Here is an 18,857-nt window from a genome sequence, read left to right on the forward strand (position 1 = left end):
TAAGTTTTCTTTAATCATTTAAATAAAATAGGTCTTATAATAATAAATATTACCATTTCTATAGACTGGTTTATTGTTAAGAGTACCCTGAATAACAAATTTTTACTAAGCTACTAAGTGTTTACTACGTTATCTTTAGGTTTGGCCTCTCGTCTAACCCTTGATCGGCTTTTTTTCTGCCCTCCACGTATTCCGCATAATCCAGATAACCATCTTGATTTCTATCGTCTTCTTTTAATACTTGATCTACCAAACCTGAAAAATATAGTTTTATGCAATATTTTTGTTGGTATTGCTTGTTAGAAAAAAAATTATAAATGCAGTAAAGTAATTACCATTATTATAATAAATTGATAAATATATAATGATAGGTATTACAAAGAAACAAAACATTCATAGTGCAATAAATACAGTCCAAATAAGAGCTGAAGATTGATTTTCATGTTAAAGGAGCTGTCAGATATTCTTAAAGGGTATAAAAAGCTCAAGTTAGAAGTAGGTTTTTTAATGTCAGTTTAAATTTTGGGTATCGGATAGGCAACGATAATTTATTGAAGAAATGTATTGCCATACCCGATGGGCCATCATCGCAGATTTCCAGTTGGTGGCAATTTGAAACACGATTTTTTTTATGCCTTGTGTTGAAATTATGGGATCGAAATTTATGCAAATTACAGGTGTTACAGTAAATATGTCAAATTTGTGATAAAAAAATAACTCCAAGCACTTCTTTGCGAAAATCGTTAGAAGAGCATTCGAAATATTGAACATGAAAAATGTAGGGTCGAAGCGTAGCGACTTTTTGAAAAAATCTTTTGGAATTCATTTATCTCAGCACGTGGTAGGTTTTCTGCAATTTTTGAAATACGCATCTCGACTAGCGAGGTACACGAAAAAAGCGATTCAAGGTGCTCTACAACCGGTAAACCTATTAAAAATACTGTTACTAGAACATGTTTGAGACGCTGTAACTAAGAAACGATTTTAAGGCCAAGAAAAGTTTTTAGATAAATTTTGGTTTTTTTTAAATGAACAACTTTTTCATTATATTTTGTTGTATTTTGAAGGTGGTAGACATTGCTACAGTAGTAATAACTAAATCTTCGAACTTAGAATGCCTTTATTTTAAAATTTAACACGACGTTTCGATTATTGTGTATCTTCAACCGTTATCAAGTGTAAACTAACAACTACTATTCTACCGGCTTATATACTAATGATGTGCGTAGTCATGTGGAACCTTTGGTTGTGCGTGAAATGCATTATATCGTGCAGAGTCCTGATATTACAGGTCTTCAGATGTTGCTTATTTCGACATTGGGCTGGCGGAAGGTTCCTTGATTGTTCGCGATGTAAGTTGCTTCAATAAATTTTCTTTTTTTTGCCATTAATTTCGGACGGACTTCACTATGTTGGAAGGATCACCCTGGACCAGCTGACGAAGCAACCACCAAAAATTAATATCTCCAGAGCAGAACAGACCGCACTAAGAAACCTAAAAAGGGACACCGACATCAAGATCCTTCCGGCGGACAAGAGCAACGCAACAGTCATAATGGACATGGATATTTATAAAAACAAACTTGAAGAGGTCTTAAACAAAGGTGAATACCGGCTTCTTACTAAAGATCCTACACCAACAGTAGAGGGAAGAGTCTAGGGTAAGGGCCCTCAAGAAATATTCAGCTCATATTTCGGAGACACTGCGGACCAAACTCACTCCACACCATAGCAAACCACCACACTTCTATAGACTTCCCAAAATACATAAGGAACAGATGCCGTTACGACCTATTACAAGCTCCAGGGATTCGCCAACATCCAAACTTTCTAGTTTTTTGTTGACCAACATTAGACCACAACATAGACACACACACGCAAGGGAACCCGAAATCATTCATCAAAAACACAACACACTTTGTCATACTACTTCAGGCAACCAGCATCGGATCCGGTGACACTATAGTAAGTTTTGATGTTGAGAGTCTGTATACGAATGTGCCTATCGAGGAATCTTTGGACATCATTAAGGAAAGGCTCAGGAAAGACACGACCATTGGTGAACGCACTGACTGAACGGACTACCAGTTTGAGGGAATGATGGGGCTTTTGGAAGTTTGTGTTCGTAGGTTTATATATAGGTTTTACGCCTAGGACGAAGGACTCCCAATGGGATCCACGTTACTATCTCCAGTCATAACCAATATTTACATGGATTGATTTGAAGAGCACACTATAAGAACAGCACATTCTAAACTCAAGATGTGGCGTGGATACATAGATTTTTTCCATTGATTACTTTTGTCCCAGATGATGAATTTGTTTATCATCTGGGCCAAAAGCGACATAGAGCTAACCTTAGAACATTTAAAGGCCTTTAAATGTTCTAAGAAGCTAACGAACTTTCTGCAACACCTAAACAACATTAGACCCATCATCAAGTTTATGATGGAATTGGAAACTAAGTCACCTCTACCTTCTTTAGACGTTCTTGTGAAAAAGAATAACGCGCGCCTTAAAACTTTATTCTAGCGCAAACCAACGCATACTGGCCAATACTTGCACTATAACTTAAATCATCCGGTGTCAACAAAGGTGGGAATCCTCAAGTCACTATATAAAAGGACGACCACAATTTGCAACAACAGTAACGACCTTAAGATGGAGATAGAAAATATCATCAAGAACCTTCAACAAAATGGGTACCACTTAAGTTGAAAACAACAATGAAGAAAGCAGCGGTAACAAAACGAAGAGAACCACAAGAGCCAGAGGAATCCTCAGAATTTTTAACGATCCCGTACAACAAGAGAAAATCAGGATAATCGCTTAGAAGTTCAACGTGAAAACTTCCTTTACGTCTAATACAACCATATACGAGGTTTAGGGTCGAAGACCAAACAGAAAGCCTAGTGGACACCAAAACCTGTATAAGTATATCAAATACCATGTGAAAGCAGAGACTCATACATTGGCGAGACAAAACGACCCTTGGAAGTTAGAAAAAGGGAGTACCAAAAGTGGACCCAAACAGGAGAAGCTTCCAGATTAGGAATTGCAGAACACGCTTGGCCCAATATACATTGGGCAGAAGCAAGAATTCTATGTAAGGAACAACACCGGAAAAAAAAGAAAATTTCTTGAAGCAACGAATCTTCAGCCAGCCCAGTGTTGAAATTCTTAACATTTGGAGACCTCTACTGTCAGGACTCTGCACTACTCATAACTACTCAAATCATTGTATATAAGGCCGTAGAATAGTAGTTATGTTGTTAGTTTACACTTCATAACGTGTAACACCTTCAATGAGGAAATTGTGAATCCCAGATAAGATGAAGGTCAAGGAAAAGACTGCCAAGGAATCAAGAAAACAGGATTTTTAGTACTATCAGTTATCCTAAATAAGAAACATACTATATTGTGAAATATCTATGGACATTCCAGGAATGTTTGGAAATAATCTGTCTTAAAAACTTATATAACTTGCACATGTTGCAACACGTTCTTGTACATGTTGCATGTTTAATCTTAATTCTGTAGATTTGTAATTACCTAATAAATATGATTTTTTTAATTGTTGCTAAAGCTATACAGGTTGTGGAATTGAAGATTACGCATTGTCGAAAGTCATAATTGCAACGTCGCTTCCTCTCTCGTCGATGATAGCGGCCGTCTCCGGTCGTTGGATAGGTATTGTTAGTTTTTATATTTTAACAAAAAGAATAACGATATAATACATAGAGGTATGCCTCGTTAACCTCGTTGAATTTCAAAGCGCATTTATTTTTTTCTTAGCTTATTTCAGCTGTTTATACTCCTTACTTTAAATGGTAATAAGAAGGCGATTCGGCAGTACAATGTAAGGATTTGTTTTCAATTAGATTTCAAAATAGACCGAGTCCTTGCAAAAAAAAATTAAATGTGGTTTTAAATTTTGTGTTATAAATGCCACACTAAAGTGCACGAACCTTTTAGCAAAAAGGTCGAGGAGTAATAACGACTGGAAGAAATGTTTTCTAGTGACCTTGAAGTCCATACAATAATAATATGTAGAAATATTGCAGAGGAACTGGGTATGGACCACAAAACTGTTACCAACATTTGAAAAAAAAAACAAATAATTAAAATATTCCAAAACGTAGGACTAGTGGCTAAGATGGAATTTTGTGAAATCGCGGTGGAAAGACAAACGACAACGAAATTTTAACAAAATATTCACAAAAAGTGCATGCGTGCGCTTATTTCGCTTTTAAGCATCTCTCTTTGCATAATACTCGATTCTCCAACCTGTATATTACATGTATATGAAAAATTAAATTTACATCTATATATAGAAAATGTTAACTTCAACCAAAACTGCTCTAACTACCCAAAGCTTTAATCCAGATTCATATTTTTATCCCGAATTCCAGTATAGTATATATACCGATATCAAAAAATTATAGATATAGTTTCAGAAAAGTTATTATTTCGGGAAAACATTTTAAAAAATTATGAAAATACCTTCAGTCTATTCAGACAATAATATCAAACATTCCCCTCAACGTTATAGGAATATTGAAACATTGGTGGTATATTACCTAACTAATATATTGCGCTATTGTAGATTGTAGGGTCTTTAACAAAAATCTTCAGCATCCTTACCAACAAAATTACTAAAAGCGTCTTCACTGTTTTCACTTTTACTATTTCCATTATTGTCTTCCTCAATGCTTTCTTCATAATCGTCATCATGCGTAGTATGCAGCACAGCATTCAAAAGCTCCAAACCGTCCAACTTTGAATTTTTATCGCTATCATGCAGCAGAAAATAGTACAGTTCTATTTCCGCTTCCGTTAGCTTAGATAAGTCAATTTTGGGCGCCTCCTCCTCTAAATGTTCCTTAAATAATAGTCATAATATATAAAATTGAAAGATTACTTATATACTAAAATATAGCTTATACTTGCTTTAAGATGTTCTTTATCTTGCAACAGTTCAAGATCCTGAGTTAGTTTTTCGATTTTTTTTCCGGGGGTATAGTGAACATGTCTTTTCACCACTTTAGCTCCTCTGGGATGGTGAGGACCTCGGGCCAACACATTTGGCACCAACAGATAAATTAGAAGTATGTTTAAATAATTGGTGTTCATTTGTGATACTAAAATGGCAAAATACACTTAAATGCAGACTGGGTTAGAAAAGATTAAATATTAATAATAAGTAAGTCGAAACTATAACAGGTGCCCGGGTACTCCCATTACCATTATCATCCCCCTTCATACATATAAATAATCAGATGGCAAATTGAAATACGCGTATCTTAAAAGTCTCAAAGCACTTGTGTCCGACACCCATGCGAGACCATATGGACCTGTACGCCCCCTTTTCAGTAACTATAGATGTTATCTGACGCTTTAATGATTGTCCCCGGAGGCCCTGTGTATGCCGGGCGTTTGTTATAAGAGCACTTGGGGTATTGTAATTTGAGTTTTAAAGAGCACTGCATATTAAGTTGTAATATTCTTTTATTCTTAAATCAATCAATAGGTGTTGACTGTAGTGGGTAAACTATAGAGGGGCGCACGCACTTTTTGGGTGGTCTACATGCAGTATATGGATATAAATAAAAGATATACAAAATTGTTATGCTTACGTGTTGTTTATGGGGTCTGTGTTTTTTTGGATACGACTTTATTTTTCTGGAAAATGTTAGGTTAGGCGCTGATAACTGAGTATGATCGATATAGGCGCAGCGCTTGGGATCTGCGCACTCCTATTCAATTCCAGCCTGGAGCTACGTATTCATATTTAAATATGGATTTTTTAGATATTGTAGTGTATTTCGTAGGAAAATGTTTATGGGAAAAATTAATAATAGCACAGTTAAAAGTAGAAAAACAAAAAAAAAATTTTTTTAATCTTTGAATTTCTTACTTGTATATGTCTTCGAGTAACCAATTTTAAAAGGAAGTATTGATTTACTTGCTCAAAGCGTATCTAATTTCCGTAAGAATACATATATGTATATATAGAATAAGCTTGAATATTCAGAATAATTAATTTAAAGATGTTGCAAACTGGCGTAGGGAGTTTAATATTCCTATGTTAAATTATTTTAACATTTTTAAAAATTTATGTATTTTTGGAGAATTTTTTTTTATAAAAGTACATCATATTATACAGGTTGGGGAATCGATCATTACGCGTAAAGAGCATTTCGTGCTTTCTGCTACTTGCCGGTTACGTCGTTTTTTTTTTCAGTACCACGTGATGCAGCGATGCTATTTCTCTCTAGATCTAAGGAGTACTTTCAGAATTTTCTAGCTCTAGAGCAAGAACTAGAGTATAAGAAAAAATATCAACAAATCCCGTTAATGCAATTCTTAAAATAAAACATTAAGCCGCTTTCCAACTACAATTGAATCCCCGATTTAGTGCCGACAGACTTTTGACGTAATACGCAATTTATTATTTAAATTGTGAAGCCTTGTCCTGCGAGGTGGTGCAGTTGTGTGTTTAACTTTTATTACAAAAAATAGTGCTACAAATTGTGCTTTGTTTTGCGAATATGCAGAAAATAGAAATTTCGGTTAAGTTTTTTTTTTAAACGCAGTGAGTAACTGTGACTATTCAAAAAAAGGAAAAATTAGACATGATATAAAACAAAAATCTTATGAACAAAAGTTGGAAGTACAATGGTTAGAAGATAAGCTTACTGTCTCAAACATATTCATAAAAAATATAACAGGTCCTGCTTGCGCTAATGCTTGGCACAAATATCTAATTTTTAACGAGGCTTCGCACAGATGTAAATGCTCTTTTTGTTTTACCATGCATTTGGCACTCCTCAGCACTTGTACTAAGTTGGAAGATTTTGTAAGAAGTATTGTTAGTTGTTGTTCATATTCTTCTAAAAGAATATCTCAACTTATGAATATTTAAATGTCCATAAGTTGGTATATCTTTTTAGTTAAAATATGTTTTTTAATACAATATTTTTATTATTATTCATTAAATATATAATAAATAGAAATAAGTTTAATAGTAGTAAATCAGAAAAATTTTGCAAAAAATATCTCCTTTGCGATTGTTTAAAGCTAGTTGAGAAAATAAAAATGGAAGAAAAAAAAATTGATTGTTAGGGATTTTTAAGAAAGTTCATGTGGCAACATTGCTACGACTTTAGTAAGCGTCCGAATTTAATTTTATTACATGCAATAAAATTTCTCAAAATGTTTATTATTTTATATTCATTATTACTGAAATGGAATTGACCCATTGAACAATTTTCTCTTCCAACTTCTCTAAACTCATGCTATTGAGTAACTCAATATTCATTTTTAGACGAATATTTCGGACAATGCGTAATCTTCAATTACCCAACCTATATAGCGTCGCAAATACGAGCTTTTTAACGTGCTCCGCCTTGTAAAAACGTGTCAAAAATCACCCAAAGAACGTACCGACGTTAATTATTGGCTGTATTCATTTTCAACACGCACGAGACACGCTTTAGCACTTAAGTAGCACGTGCGGGATACGCCCTTTAGTAAATATTTACGTGGCCGGCCACGCCCTCACAATTCAGCCACTTTCACAACGTTAAATTAGTCAATCAGAAAAAAGGACACCATATAATATTGCGTATGTTTGTGTTTTTTTAAAGAATCTATTGTTCAATTATGGCTATTGTTAATGGTTTTTATGTTTAAAATTCAATTGGAGCTTTTGTTACGGTTAAGGAGTTAAGGTCACAAAAGCTCACCGTCAAAAAAATATCAAAAATATCACGCGTGTAAATTAATTTTTGAAGAAAAAAATGTTTTGAGGTGGCTATGAAAAGAAAATTACTTTGTGTCTTGCCTCAAAACCTTCGCAATTAAAGATTATATTTTCATATAACAATATTTTAATAAAACCGCTGCATTCCATCATTCTTACAATGTAAGACATGAGATTTTAATTATTTTACTTGAAAATTCCATAAAAATCACAAAGATTATAATAGGAGGGTTCGGATCGATAAAACACTAAGTAGTGAACTAAGGTACCTACTATTCTGAGCCCCAGTCTCTTCTTAGCTTACATTAATCTATGGTAAAAATAAATAAAAATGGAATTTCAATTTTGCATGCTGATAATACTACTGCATTCATTTTTAGTTTAGATACCTAGAGGGAGACTCAACGGAGTTTTGGGAGGTTTTTTGTTACTTAAAATTGGTTCTCTATAGACAAATTATTAATATATCGCATCAAGACCATGCAAATATATAGTTTTTTCGTTGACTGAAGCTAATAGACCACTAAACAGTTTAATCTCTACTGTAACAAAAGATAGTGACCAAATAAATGAAGCTTAACAACCCAAATATTTGGGATAGTAGTTATTAAATACCTAAAATACTATATATATACAACTTAGTTTTTTTTGAAGAAATTCAAATTGTATATACAGTTGTGGCCAAAAAAATAAGAGTGCATATCAAATTTTATATCAAACTGAATTAGCTTCACTATATGTTGGAATTTCCAAATAAAATACTAAGCATTTTCTTCCGGCATTTAATCTGTTTACTTGATAAAATTTATAAATAAACCAAGACGGCATTATCTTTTAAAAGCAAGTTTTTTCATCTTGTTTAAAAATCTTGTGGACAAAAAAATAAGAGTATTTGTTTAATGCAACTATTTGGTCTCTGTTTATTCAGATAAAAGATTTGTTTGTGATATTTTCCATAAATACAAGTCAACTTCAACAAGATCGTTGCATCGCGTTGGTAAATAAGGGTCAATATGCGTCTAATTTTGCAATTGAGAAGTCAAAATAAATCCTATGCATTTATTGCAAATGTGCTTAAAAGATCACCTTGTGTAATCTCTAGAGTTTTAAAAACATAAAATAAAACGGAAAATGTGCCTGAAAATCGAGGCCGTCCAAGAAAAACCACACGGAAGACTAATAAGCTTATTGTACGCGAAATCAGTAAACAACCTTTTTCCACATCTACCTCTATAACGCGAAACTTAAGCCTAAGTATTAGCACTAGGACGATAAGAAGACGTTTGCAAGACCAAAAATTATATGGTCGAGTGGCCAGAAATGTCCCATTTCTAAGCAAAAAGACTATAAAACAAATACTGGCATTTATTAAGAATATTTTTAAATAGAATTTTTCAAAGAAATTGGTGCTACAGTCTTTTTAGTGATGAGACTAAGTTCAACTTATTCAGATCGGATAAAATAATATTCGTTAGAAGAAGGAAGAATGAACAATATAATCCTAGGAACACAATAGGCACAGTTAAGTACGGATGTGGAAATATCACGTTACTGTGGGGCTGTTTTTCCTATAATGGAGTAGGTCCTATATTTTGGATTAAAGAGACCATGACAAAAGAAATTTATTCGGATATCTTGGATAGAGTCATGCTACCATATTCCGAAGAAAATATGTCTAAAAGGTGGGTATGTTTTTGTATCTTATGTATGTAAGTATGTTTTGCGGTACATTGTAATTATAATTTTTTATGGCCATTTTAGAAAAATACTCTTATTTTTTTGTCCACTATAAAATATGTAAAAAATAAATAATTTATTTATAATTACAAAACTGGCAAAGAATAATGTGTATTTATTTTTTTATCACTGATGGCATCGGTTGTACAAATATGAAATCGTTATTGTTTTTTTCTCTATGTAGCACAATTTATTATTAGGAATATTCAAATAAAACCGGGCACTCTTATTTTTTTGGCAAAAAATGTTCTATGAACATGGGTCCGCAAATGCTTCCGTACCAAGATATGATTTTTATAAATTTAATAGGGTTATTGTGCCAAAAACTACAACGCTATAATAATGATTATCACTGGAATGACGTTCTGTCAACACCAACTAGACGGAATACCAAGTATATTTTTTTTTGTTAGTTGCCATGAATACCTCTTTCATTTGTTATTATGTTATAAGAGTTGCGTCATTTTGACAGAAATTTGCACAAATTAGTGTAATGTTTATTTTTACAAATGAAAAATACCCAAACGTGCTGCTAGTAAACAGTTATTGTAAGGGACTGATCGACGAGTATTTAGGAGAGTTTTTAATCAATTGAGAGCAACAGATGAAATACTGCCCAAGATGTAATACTGGATAGTGTTGAAAGGTCACCATCAACTAGTGTTTGCAGAATATCATGTCGCACTGGTTTTACCTGAATGACCTTCGTATGCAGTTCTGCAATTGGATCCGAACGGAATATCCAACACCGTTTTTCGTTTAATGTTAGGTGTGATTTGTTAGGAGATCAGTTAGTCGGTCCTTATGTGTTTGACACCTGTAATTTACCTTCAGTTCTTAATCAGAGGATATTTCAATTTAAAGAAGGCAACAAATGCTTACACCATGATGCTGTTTCACCCCAGAGTAATAAAAATGTGACTGAATATTTAAAGAACACTTTTCCGAGGCCTTGGATTGGACGCAGGGGCGCAGTTTCTTTGTCTCCCTGCTCACCGGATTTAAGTCCTTTGGATTATTATTTATAGGGACATATGAAGAGTTTAGTGTATGCCGAGAAATTACATACCACCATGGCTGAACTGCTTCGTAAAATTAATAATATCCCTGACGACGAATGAATATTGAAAAAGCGTGCAATGTCAAGGTGGACACTTTGAACAATTATTTTTAACAGTTATTTTCATAGTAGTATTAATTTTCTTGCACTCTTGGTAAAGAAGCATTTATGGACCCATGCTCATAAAACATTTTTGAGTCGAATTTACCTAAAGAACAAGTAGTGAAATTTCGTTCCTTACCTCGCGGGACATCCTTATATATATACAGTGCTTTCATTCATTTCAAAACGATCCACCCTTAATAACTTTCTAAAAAAAAAAAAAAAAAAAAAAAACGTCAAATTAGATTCGCAGGGGGACGTTTAATTATGCATTTACTGAAGTTCTGTCAATTACCTCCTCACCTCCAGCTAACCTCACTTTAATACGTCAAATGGTAACCCCCATCGTGTGATACATCATAGTAAGGAGCGTAAAATTCTCTATTCAACGGTAACAAAAAAAAATGAAATCGGTAAATGTGTAAGCAAATAGTTAGCGAAAATGTCTAGAAATAATGAATATTTTAATTACGCCAAACTTTGGTATTTTAAATGAATACTTTTAGTGTGGTACCTACATTATTTTAAAATTCTTACATTTTTTATAATAGATCATCAAAAAAAAATACAAGCAATTTAGAAGTTAAAATGTGTTGTAACAAACAGTACATTTAGTTTAAGCAAATTATTTATTTTTTTAAGTAAAGAATGTGTACCGTTATTTGCGAGAAAAAAGAGTGTCTTCAAATTTTTTGAAAAAATCTTTGCAGTCTTATAACTTTGTATGTGTATTTATTTCACTTATATTTTTTGCGAAACCTACCTAATAGGTACAAAAAAACACTGCAATACCTTACATTTTTAAGGCGTTTAAAAAGCAGGCGATTTACTATTGTTAAAACTGTCAGTTTGACGCGTGCAATTTTTCAATTTTAGTTAAAACAGTGAGTTAATAAAATGGTGTATACGCTAGCCGAAAGAATAAAAATAATTTTCCTTTATGGAGCTCAAGATCGGTGTGCTCGCAGAACCGCGAGAGCATTTAATGAAAGGTATCAAGATAAAAACGTGAGCCATAAATACGTATTAGAATTGATACGAAAATTTGAAGAGACGGGATCGATTTGCAATAAGAAAAAATATGAAAATAGAGTTGTCGATGAAACATGCCAAGTTGAAGTACTAGGACAATTTGCTATGGATCCAACTTTGTCTATACCAAAGGCCGCAAAACTAACAAATATTTGTACTGGTTCCGTACATAAAGTTAAAAAAAAAAAGTTCCTTCCTTATAAAATTCATATTCTTCATGAACTCGGAGAAGATGATTTTGATAGGAGAATTAAATTTTGTGAAGTGATGTGCCAGCGAATTGACGACGATCCCTTTTTATTGAAGAATATTTGCTTCAGTGACGAATCGACCTTTTTTTTAAATGGCCTGGTGAACGGACATAACTGTAGATACTGGGATAATGAAAATCCGCATGTTTTTCGGGAAGGCCATACCCAATGTCCCCAAAAAATTAATGTTTGGGCAGGAATTTATGGGAATGAAATAATCGGGCCATTTTTTTTGGAAGAAAATTTGACTGGCTAAATTAGTATACAGTCTCCTTTTCTATAGGGACAGTATTGCTATCTCCTATACTATAAAAGATACGAGGGCGGTTAAATTAGAAAAAGTTGCGGCATTTTATTCTGATTAAAAAAGTGTATTTAGATTTTTTATGCGACGTTTCGTTTTTTAGATAACATCATCAACTTTTTTTTGTTAAATACGGACTTGGATTTTTTATTTTATATTTAAAAAGAATTTTTATTTTCCTTTTCAACAATGTATAACTTAAATGTCTGTCTCGACGTTTCGGTATAAAAATAGCAGTTTTCAAGCTTTTTTCTTTAATACGGACCTGATTAGTATTTACAACATTAAAATACGGCAGATTTGGGTTGAGTTGGGTTAGCTGCTAATATTATTTACTAACATCAATTGCGGCTAATATTTTTTTATGTGGTTAGGAAAAAAATTACGATATGTGATTTGTTCTATATTAATATTCGATAACGAAAATCTATTTTCAAAGCTGCATGGAGAGCCACCTTTAATGAAAATGGAATCGTGCTTGCCAAATGGTTCAAACTTTATAATAATTTTAGATTTATTACGGCTGTGACTTATTTAGGTAGGCCATGAAAACAAAAATATGTCGTAGCTACGATAACAATTATTGTTATTAATTACAACAAAATTATTAAAATATTACTTTGATATTTTAACGTTTTGCCGTAAGTTAGTTAGTTTAGAAGCTTTGGTTGTTTCCTTAGCAATTTCCTAGTTCAATATTAACAAAATAAATACAAGTTGTAAGATGGTACGGCATAGTGAAAAAAAGGACATGTACAATGTTTTTATAAGATGTTATCGAAAGGTTGATGATGCAGTAAGGGAGTATGCTAGATTATATCCAAACAGAACTGCTCCAGCGCGAAAAACTTTTTATTTGGTTTCAAGAAACCTCACCGAAGTTGGATGTGTATCAAAAAAACGCGGAAAATACCGTGCCAAGAATACACATAACGATGTTAATGTTTTAGCTCAAATTCATCTTTATCCGGAGTCTTCATTAAGAATTAAATTAGGTTCTGAATGTGGGATACATCCTTCAGTGGTCGGAAAAATTTTAAAGAAATATAGGTATTATGACTACAAGTTCCAACCGGTTCAGAAACTGCATCCAGGTGATTCAGAACGCAGACTTGTTACCTGCCGTTGGTATCAAGAGATGTTAAATGCAGACCCGATGTTCTCTACGACCATTTTATGGATCGACGAAACTACATTCACTAATAGTGGCATGCTTAACCAAAAAAATAAGCATTTCTATGCGTAAAACAACCCACATTTAGTAGAAGAAACTAAGCCTCAAAATCGATTTAGTCTTAATATGTGGTGCAGAATCATCGGTAATAGGCTAATAGGTCCCAAAATTATTGATGGAAATTTAAATGGTGAAAGGTACGTTAACCTATTGACGGAAGTTATGGATGAAATTCCATTGGAAACATTAAGAAGTATTCGGTGGTTTATGCAGGATGGCTGTGCCGCTCACAATTCCGCTGTTGCCCGAGATTTTCTCGACACAAATTTCCCTAATTGCTGGGTAGGAACAAACGGTCCTGTAAGGTGGCCTCCTCGTTCCCCATGCCTTAATCCTCTGCATTACTTCTTATGGGGTAATATAATTTTGATTTTTAAAAAATAAAGTCAATAACAGTGAAATAAATAATATGGAGGTGTTAACTCATCCGATCACTGCTGCATTTAGAGATTTTAAGCCCGAATACTTAACCCGCTCAATAGATAATTTAGAATTAAGGGCCGTAAAATGCATTGAACATAATGAGGGTCATTTCGAAATTTTTTTGTAAATAGTGTAAATGTTATTTGTAAAAAACTGCCTAATTTCTTCTCAGAACTAAAAAACTGCTTTATAAGCAAGAAAAACAGCAACTTTTCTTGCCTAATGTATGGAAAGAGAATGTTGTTTCTTTAGTTAAATCGTATTGTTTTGTTATTTTTTTGGTTAATACACATTTGTCATTTGTTTGTAAAGTAAATAAAATATTTCTTATTAAAAGTGTAAAATTCTATTTTATTTACACATTTATTGTTCCCCTTCTAAATCTAAAGCAAATACTCGTAAATTAAAAGAACCATATCAAATTTTCGAATTTCTTTTTCTTACCCACAAAAAAAAAGGGCACTGTAGTTTTAAAATTTTATGTTTATATTGAAGATATTGTACATATTTGATATTGAAGATAAATAGGTTCATATGCATTCAAAAGGTATTTTAATTTTGTAAATACTAATCAGGTCCGTATTAAAGAAAAAAGCTTGAAAACTGCTATTTTTATACCGAAACGTCGAGACAGACATTTAAGTTATACATTGTTGAAAAGGAAAATAAAAATTCTTTTTAAATATAAAATAAAAAATAAATATTAAAAAAAAAGTTGATGATATCTAAAAAACGAAACGTCGCATAAAAAATCTAAATACACTTTTTTAATCAGAATAAAATGCCGCAACTTTTTTCTAATTTAACCGCCCTCGTATCTTTTATAGTATAGGAGATAGCAATACTGTCCCTATGAAAAAGGAGACACCCTATATGCCAAACTAAATTAATATATTCAAAAAAGTAGTCCATTTTTCTCAAAGAGACCTCTTGATAATAAAAATTCAGAGATTAGAGGGACACAAAGTCAATGGTCTCAAAAGATGTTTATTTTTAAAAAAAATGATTACACGTGTTTCGCCCTAAGGCATCGTCAGATCTAAAAAAAAATAGAAAGCAACCCTAGTACAAAAAAAACAATGCATATGCACAAATTACAATATAGAGATTTGACTTACCGGTAAAGCTATTGGATTAACACCACATCTTTTGAGACCATTGACTTTGTGTCCTTCTAATCTCTGAATTTTTAAATTAATATATGTTAATCATATGCAAAACACACTTCGTAGAGCAGATCAATTAACTGAAATACCACAAAATCAAAGCAACATAAATTTCCAATGTATTACTTGGCTTGGGCTTAAAATTTGCGAATTATATACTTCTATAAGTATTTAGTAATTATTAGTTTACTAAAGATTTGATGCCGAGAAAAATTATAAAGAATATAAATTTATTTAAAAAAGAACTTATTCATATACACCGGTTGGGGAATTGAAGATTACCTATTGTCCAAAATAATGGCTACACCGCTTCCTCTCGTCGATAAGCGGCTCTCATCGATCGTCTGATTATTGTTTACAGAATAACAATAATAAAATTGGCATGCCTCATTTTGCTGTATGACTAATCTTCACTGTTAAATTTTAAAGTGGATTCAATAGCATCAACTAGAAGTGTTGAAGAGGAATATTTGAAGACACATTAGGTACAAATGAATACAGTGGCGAAGAATGAAGTTTTATGAAACTGTGATGGAAAAAGAAAAAATTTTACGAAATATTTTATTTTTAGATTAATCTTCTTTTCTGTTAAATGGATAAGACAAATCTTTCAAATTAGCAAAGAAGTTTTCAATTCCTTATTCAATATCGCCAAAAATTAAATCTTGGGGCTAGTATTTTGGGCGACCATATTATAGGACTATTTTTTATTGATGGTGCCTTAAACGCCCAAAAATCCTATAAAACTATACTAAATAAATACCTTAAGTTTATGCAAGTGCTTTCTGCCATTTAAGTCCTTTCTGATTTAGACGTATAATTAGTCTATTTTTGACAAGACGGATGTCCTGATCATAATGCAATTATAGTAAAGGAATTTTAAACAAATACTTTTCCTAACTATTTTGTTAATCTAACTAAATCTCCAGATTTGTTCCCCATTGACTTGTAATTTTGGGGTGCCTATAAGGAGACCACTTACAAACACGAATTTTGTAGGCCAACCAATAGGAGTCGCTAGAGAAAATTGTTGAATGCGCCAATTTCATTTCAACAGAAGCTCTTTTTGACGTACGAAATGGATTTTATGATAGGTGGTTTTTATGAAGGCGGTCTGTTTAATCCTTTTATCAAATAAATTAATTTTTATTAGGTTTATTTTAAACGATTTTGAGATTTTGTGTGACCATGGCCTACTATTAAATTTAAAATAATAGGTAATTATTATACGAAAATTGTACTTACATAGTGTAATATATTTTTAAAAAGGAAAAAATTAAGCAGGTTTTTCTATTTCTAATATACAGAGTATTCCATTTAAAAAAATATAACCATTTTTTACTTTTTTAATAGGTTAAATAGGTTAAATAATGTTAAAGGGTTCCAAAATTTTAAAAAATTTTCAAAATGACTCTGTAGATTAAAGACTATGGCGGCTGCCAAATTTTTGGCAATGACATATTTCGTTTCATAAAAAAAGTAGGACAGTAATTGTAAAACAGCATGGCTCTATCTTCTATAACAACCGAGATATCCTACAAAAGTGTCCAAATTTGGACACCGGAAAAAAAATTTTCTACGACCGTTTAATAATAGACCTATTGACGCATTTTGAATAGATAATACCTATTACTTACCTACTTACTTACTTACTTACGAGTAATGATTCATTATCCACGTATAACTAAATTAAACAATATTAACTTAGTTGCCGGACATAGGAGACGTCTAACCCGCTCTCTTATTTGCCAATGAGTTATGACTTTTGACAATTGACAGCTGGTTGATGAATATAGCAATTAATTATTTGAAATTTTATTTAAAAAAGTTTCCACTGATAAATTATGTGATTAAATTAAAAGTAATAAATTAAGAAATAACAAATAAATCCTGATCGTTGAAACTTTCAAAATAGCGCAAGGCGCGAAGCACCAAGACATTTTATAATAATTTTAACCCCAAAATGATCTAATTTATTTTATCTTGAACAAAACGAAGACAACTAAAAAAATAAAGAAAAATTCCAATTTCCTTTAAAAATGTTCTAAAACAATACGGGGGGAAGGGGCAGCGGCGGCAAAGGAGTTGCAATATAAAAGCAAAAAAAAAATCGGGTTTGTTGTGCGGAAAAAGTCATCCGACCATGCCGATATTGGACAAAATGCCGTCAGTTGCAAAAGATAAACGAGTGCGTGCTACGACGGTGTTGCTATGGAAACCGCACATCGCTGGCGGCTTTAGGGGCTTATTGATTGCTGAGTATGGGGGGGCAACTAAGGGAGAGGGGAAGGGGAACAGTGGTGGAGCCAAATAGAAAAAAAAACACGTTTTGTAGTGGAGAACTCTGTTTGTCATTTAGAACTTTAACAATTTTTCCAAACAAAAAAAAATTGTATTTTACTATTATATACGTATTTTAAGTATTGCAGTGTCCGTTATAATATCGAGAGGATAGAAAAAGATGTGACCTCATCATCTAGTATTTTAAATCACAATAAAACGGCTGTGGAAAAAATTCGATCTAATTAGGTTTGTGACATAACGATTGAGACAAAGAAACATTTTAAAAGCCTTTCAAGAACATTTTTGGTATGTCCTTCTGCTACTAGAATTCATGACCTTTCACATGAATCAAAATAATTTTCCATAGAACTGGAGAATTCCAATTTAATAGCGACTCTTCTAATAACTATTTAGTCAAAAAAAATATATTTTAATTATTATTATAACAAATACCTTGACAGAGATGATAAGCATCATTTTAGTCAGCGTGGTTTCTTACTATAATGACAAATAAAATTGTGATTCCTTGGTTAAAACTTGGTTCCTTTTTGGATCTTTTAATAAGCTTTTGACTCAAGCATGACATATTATTAAAATACTTAAATATTATGTCAAAGTCAAAAATGTTGTAATACCGAAAAAAAGAATCAAGACCAAACAATACTATAAAATATACCAATAAAATTAAATTAAGCATGATTCTAAGGGTAGTTTAAAATGTTTGAATTTAGAAATAAAAAAGATATATATTTAAAACTTAATTATGAATTAATTAAATATCTAATTTATATTGAAATTAGTAATAATTAAAATAATAAACACGATGGCTTATAAAAATTAGAACCACAATTACAACATATGATCTAACCTTGGGAAAGACCAATATTTATTAAGTTGCATTTAATTAAAAATGATCGGAGAAGTACTCGTCTGTGCTGTAATATCCCTTTGAATACAAAAACGATTTTACCTTAAATAGTTTGAATGTTGATAAATAAAGACGTGACATGGATAAGATAATAAACATATTTTGTTATTATAATAAATTTATTTTTTTGTAAGAACAGAAGCTGGAAGAGGAAGATTAATACTAAATGTTGAACGTGTATCCCAGATAACACAGGACATGCTAGAAACATACCATTAAAATACCATTTATGACCCGATGTTTTGGACATTGATCGTACTAGCGATGATTTTTGTAAAACATTGCTGGTATGATTCTCATGCGATATTACAGAAAGATTTTGGTGATTAATTTTTGCACGCATGTGAAAGTTTTAGCTGTCATAAAATAAAAAATTAAAAAATTTGACTCAAACATTTTTAAGGTATATTTAAAAAAAATACAGTAAAAATCTGCGAGCAGGAACAATAATTATATAGGGTGTCCCAAAAGTAGACGTTCAAACGAAAGGAGGTGATAGAGGAGATCATTTGCAATCAAAAAAACCCTATATACTATTATCCGATTGTTGATGGTTTAAAAGTTATTTCCAT

General features: G+C 32.2%; 1 protein-coding gene across 8 annotated transcripts; it reads right to left on the reverse strand.

Moving 5' to 3' along the window:
* Positions 1 to 37: 37 nt before the first annotated feature.
* LOC126737726 (multiple coagulation factor deficiency protein 2 homolog) lies at positions 38 to 17,948 on the reverse strand. 8 transcript variants are annotated; one of them, XM_050442733.1, is made up of 4 exons: positions 16,732 to 16,883; positions 4,951 to 5,141; positions 4,645 to 4,882; positions 38 to 255 (listed from the first exon to the last, which is right to left on the reverse strand). In XM_050442733.1, the coding sequence occupies exons 2-4, from the start codon at positions 5,131 to 5,133 to the stop codon at positions 125 to 127; spliced, it is 552 nt and encodes a 183-aa protein (XP_050298690.1). In that variant the 5' UTR covers positions 5,134 to 5,141; positions 16,732 to 16,883; the 3' UTR covers positions 38 to 124. The 8 variants fall into 8 exon arrangements, with proteins under 8 accessions (XP_050298690.1, XP_050298687.1, XP_050298688.1 ...); XM_050442730.1 differs by having other exon boundaries at positions 16,712 to 16,867; XM_050442731.1 differs by having other exon boundaries at positions 16,728 to 16,838.
* Between the last annotated feature and the right edge of the window lie 909 nt (positions 17,949 to 18,857).

The sequence above is a fragment of the Anthonomus grandis genome, chromosome 6 (genome assembly GCF_022605725.1).
Source record: "Anthonomus grandis grandis chromosome 6, icAntGran1.3, whole genome shotgun sequence".
Taxonomy (NCBI): domain Eukaryota; kingdom Metazoa; phylum Arthropoda; class Insecta; order Coleoptera; family Curculionidae; genus Anthonomus; species Anthonomus grandis.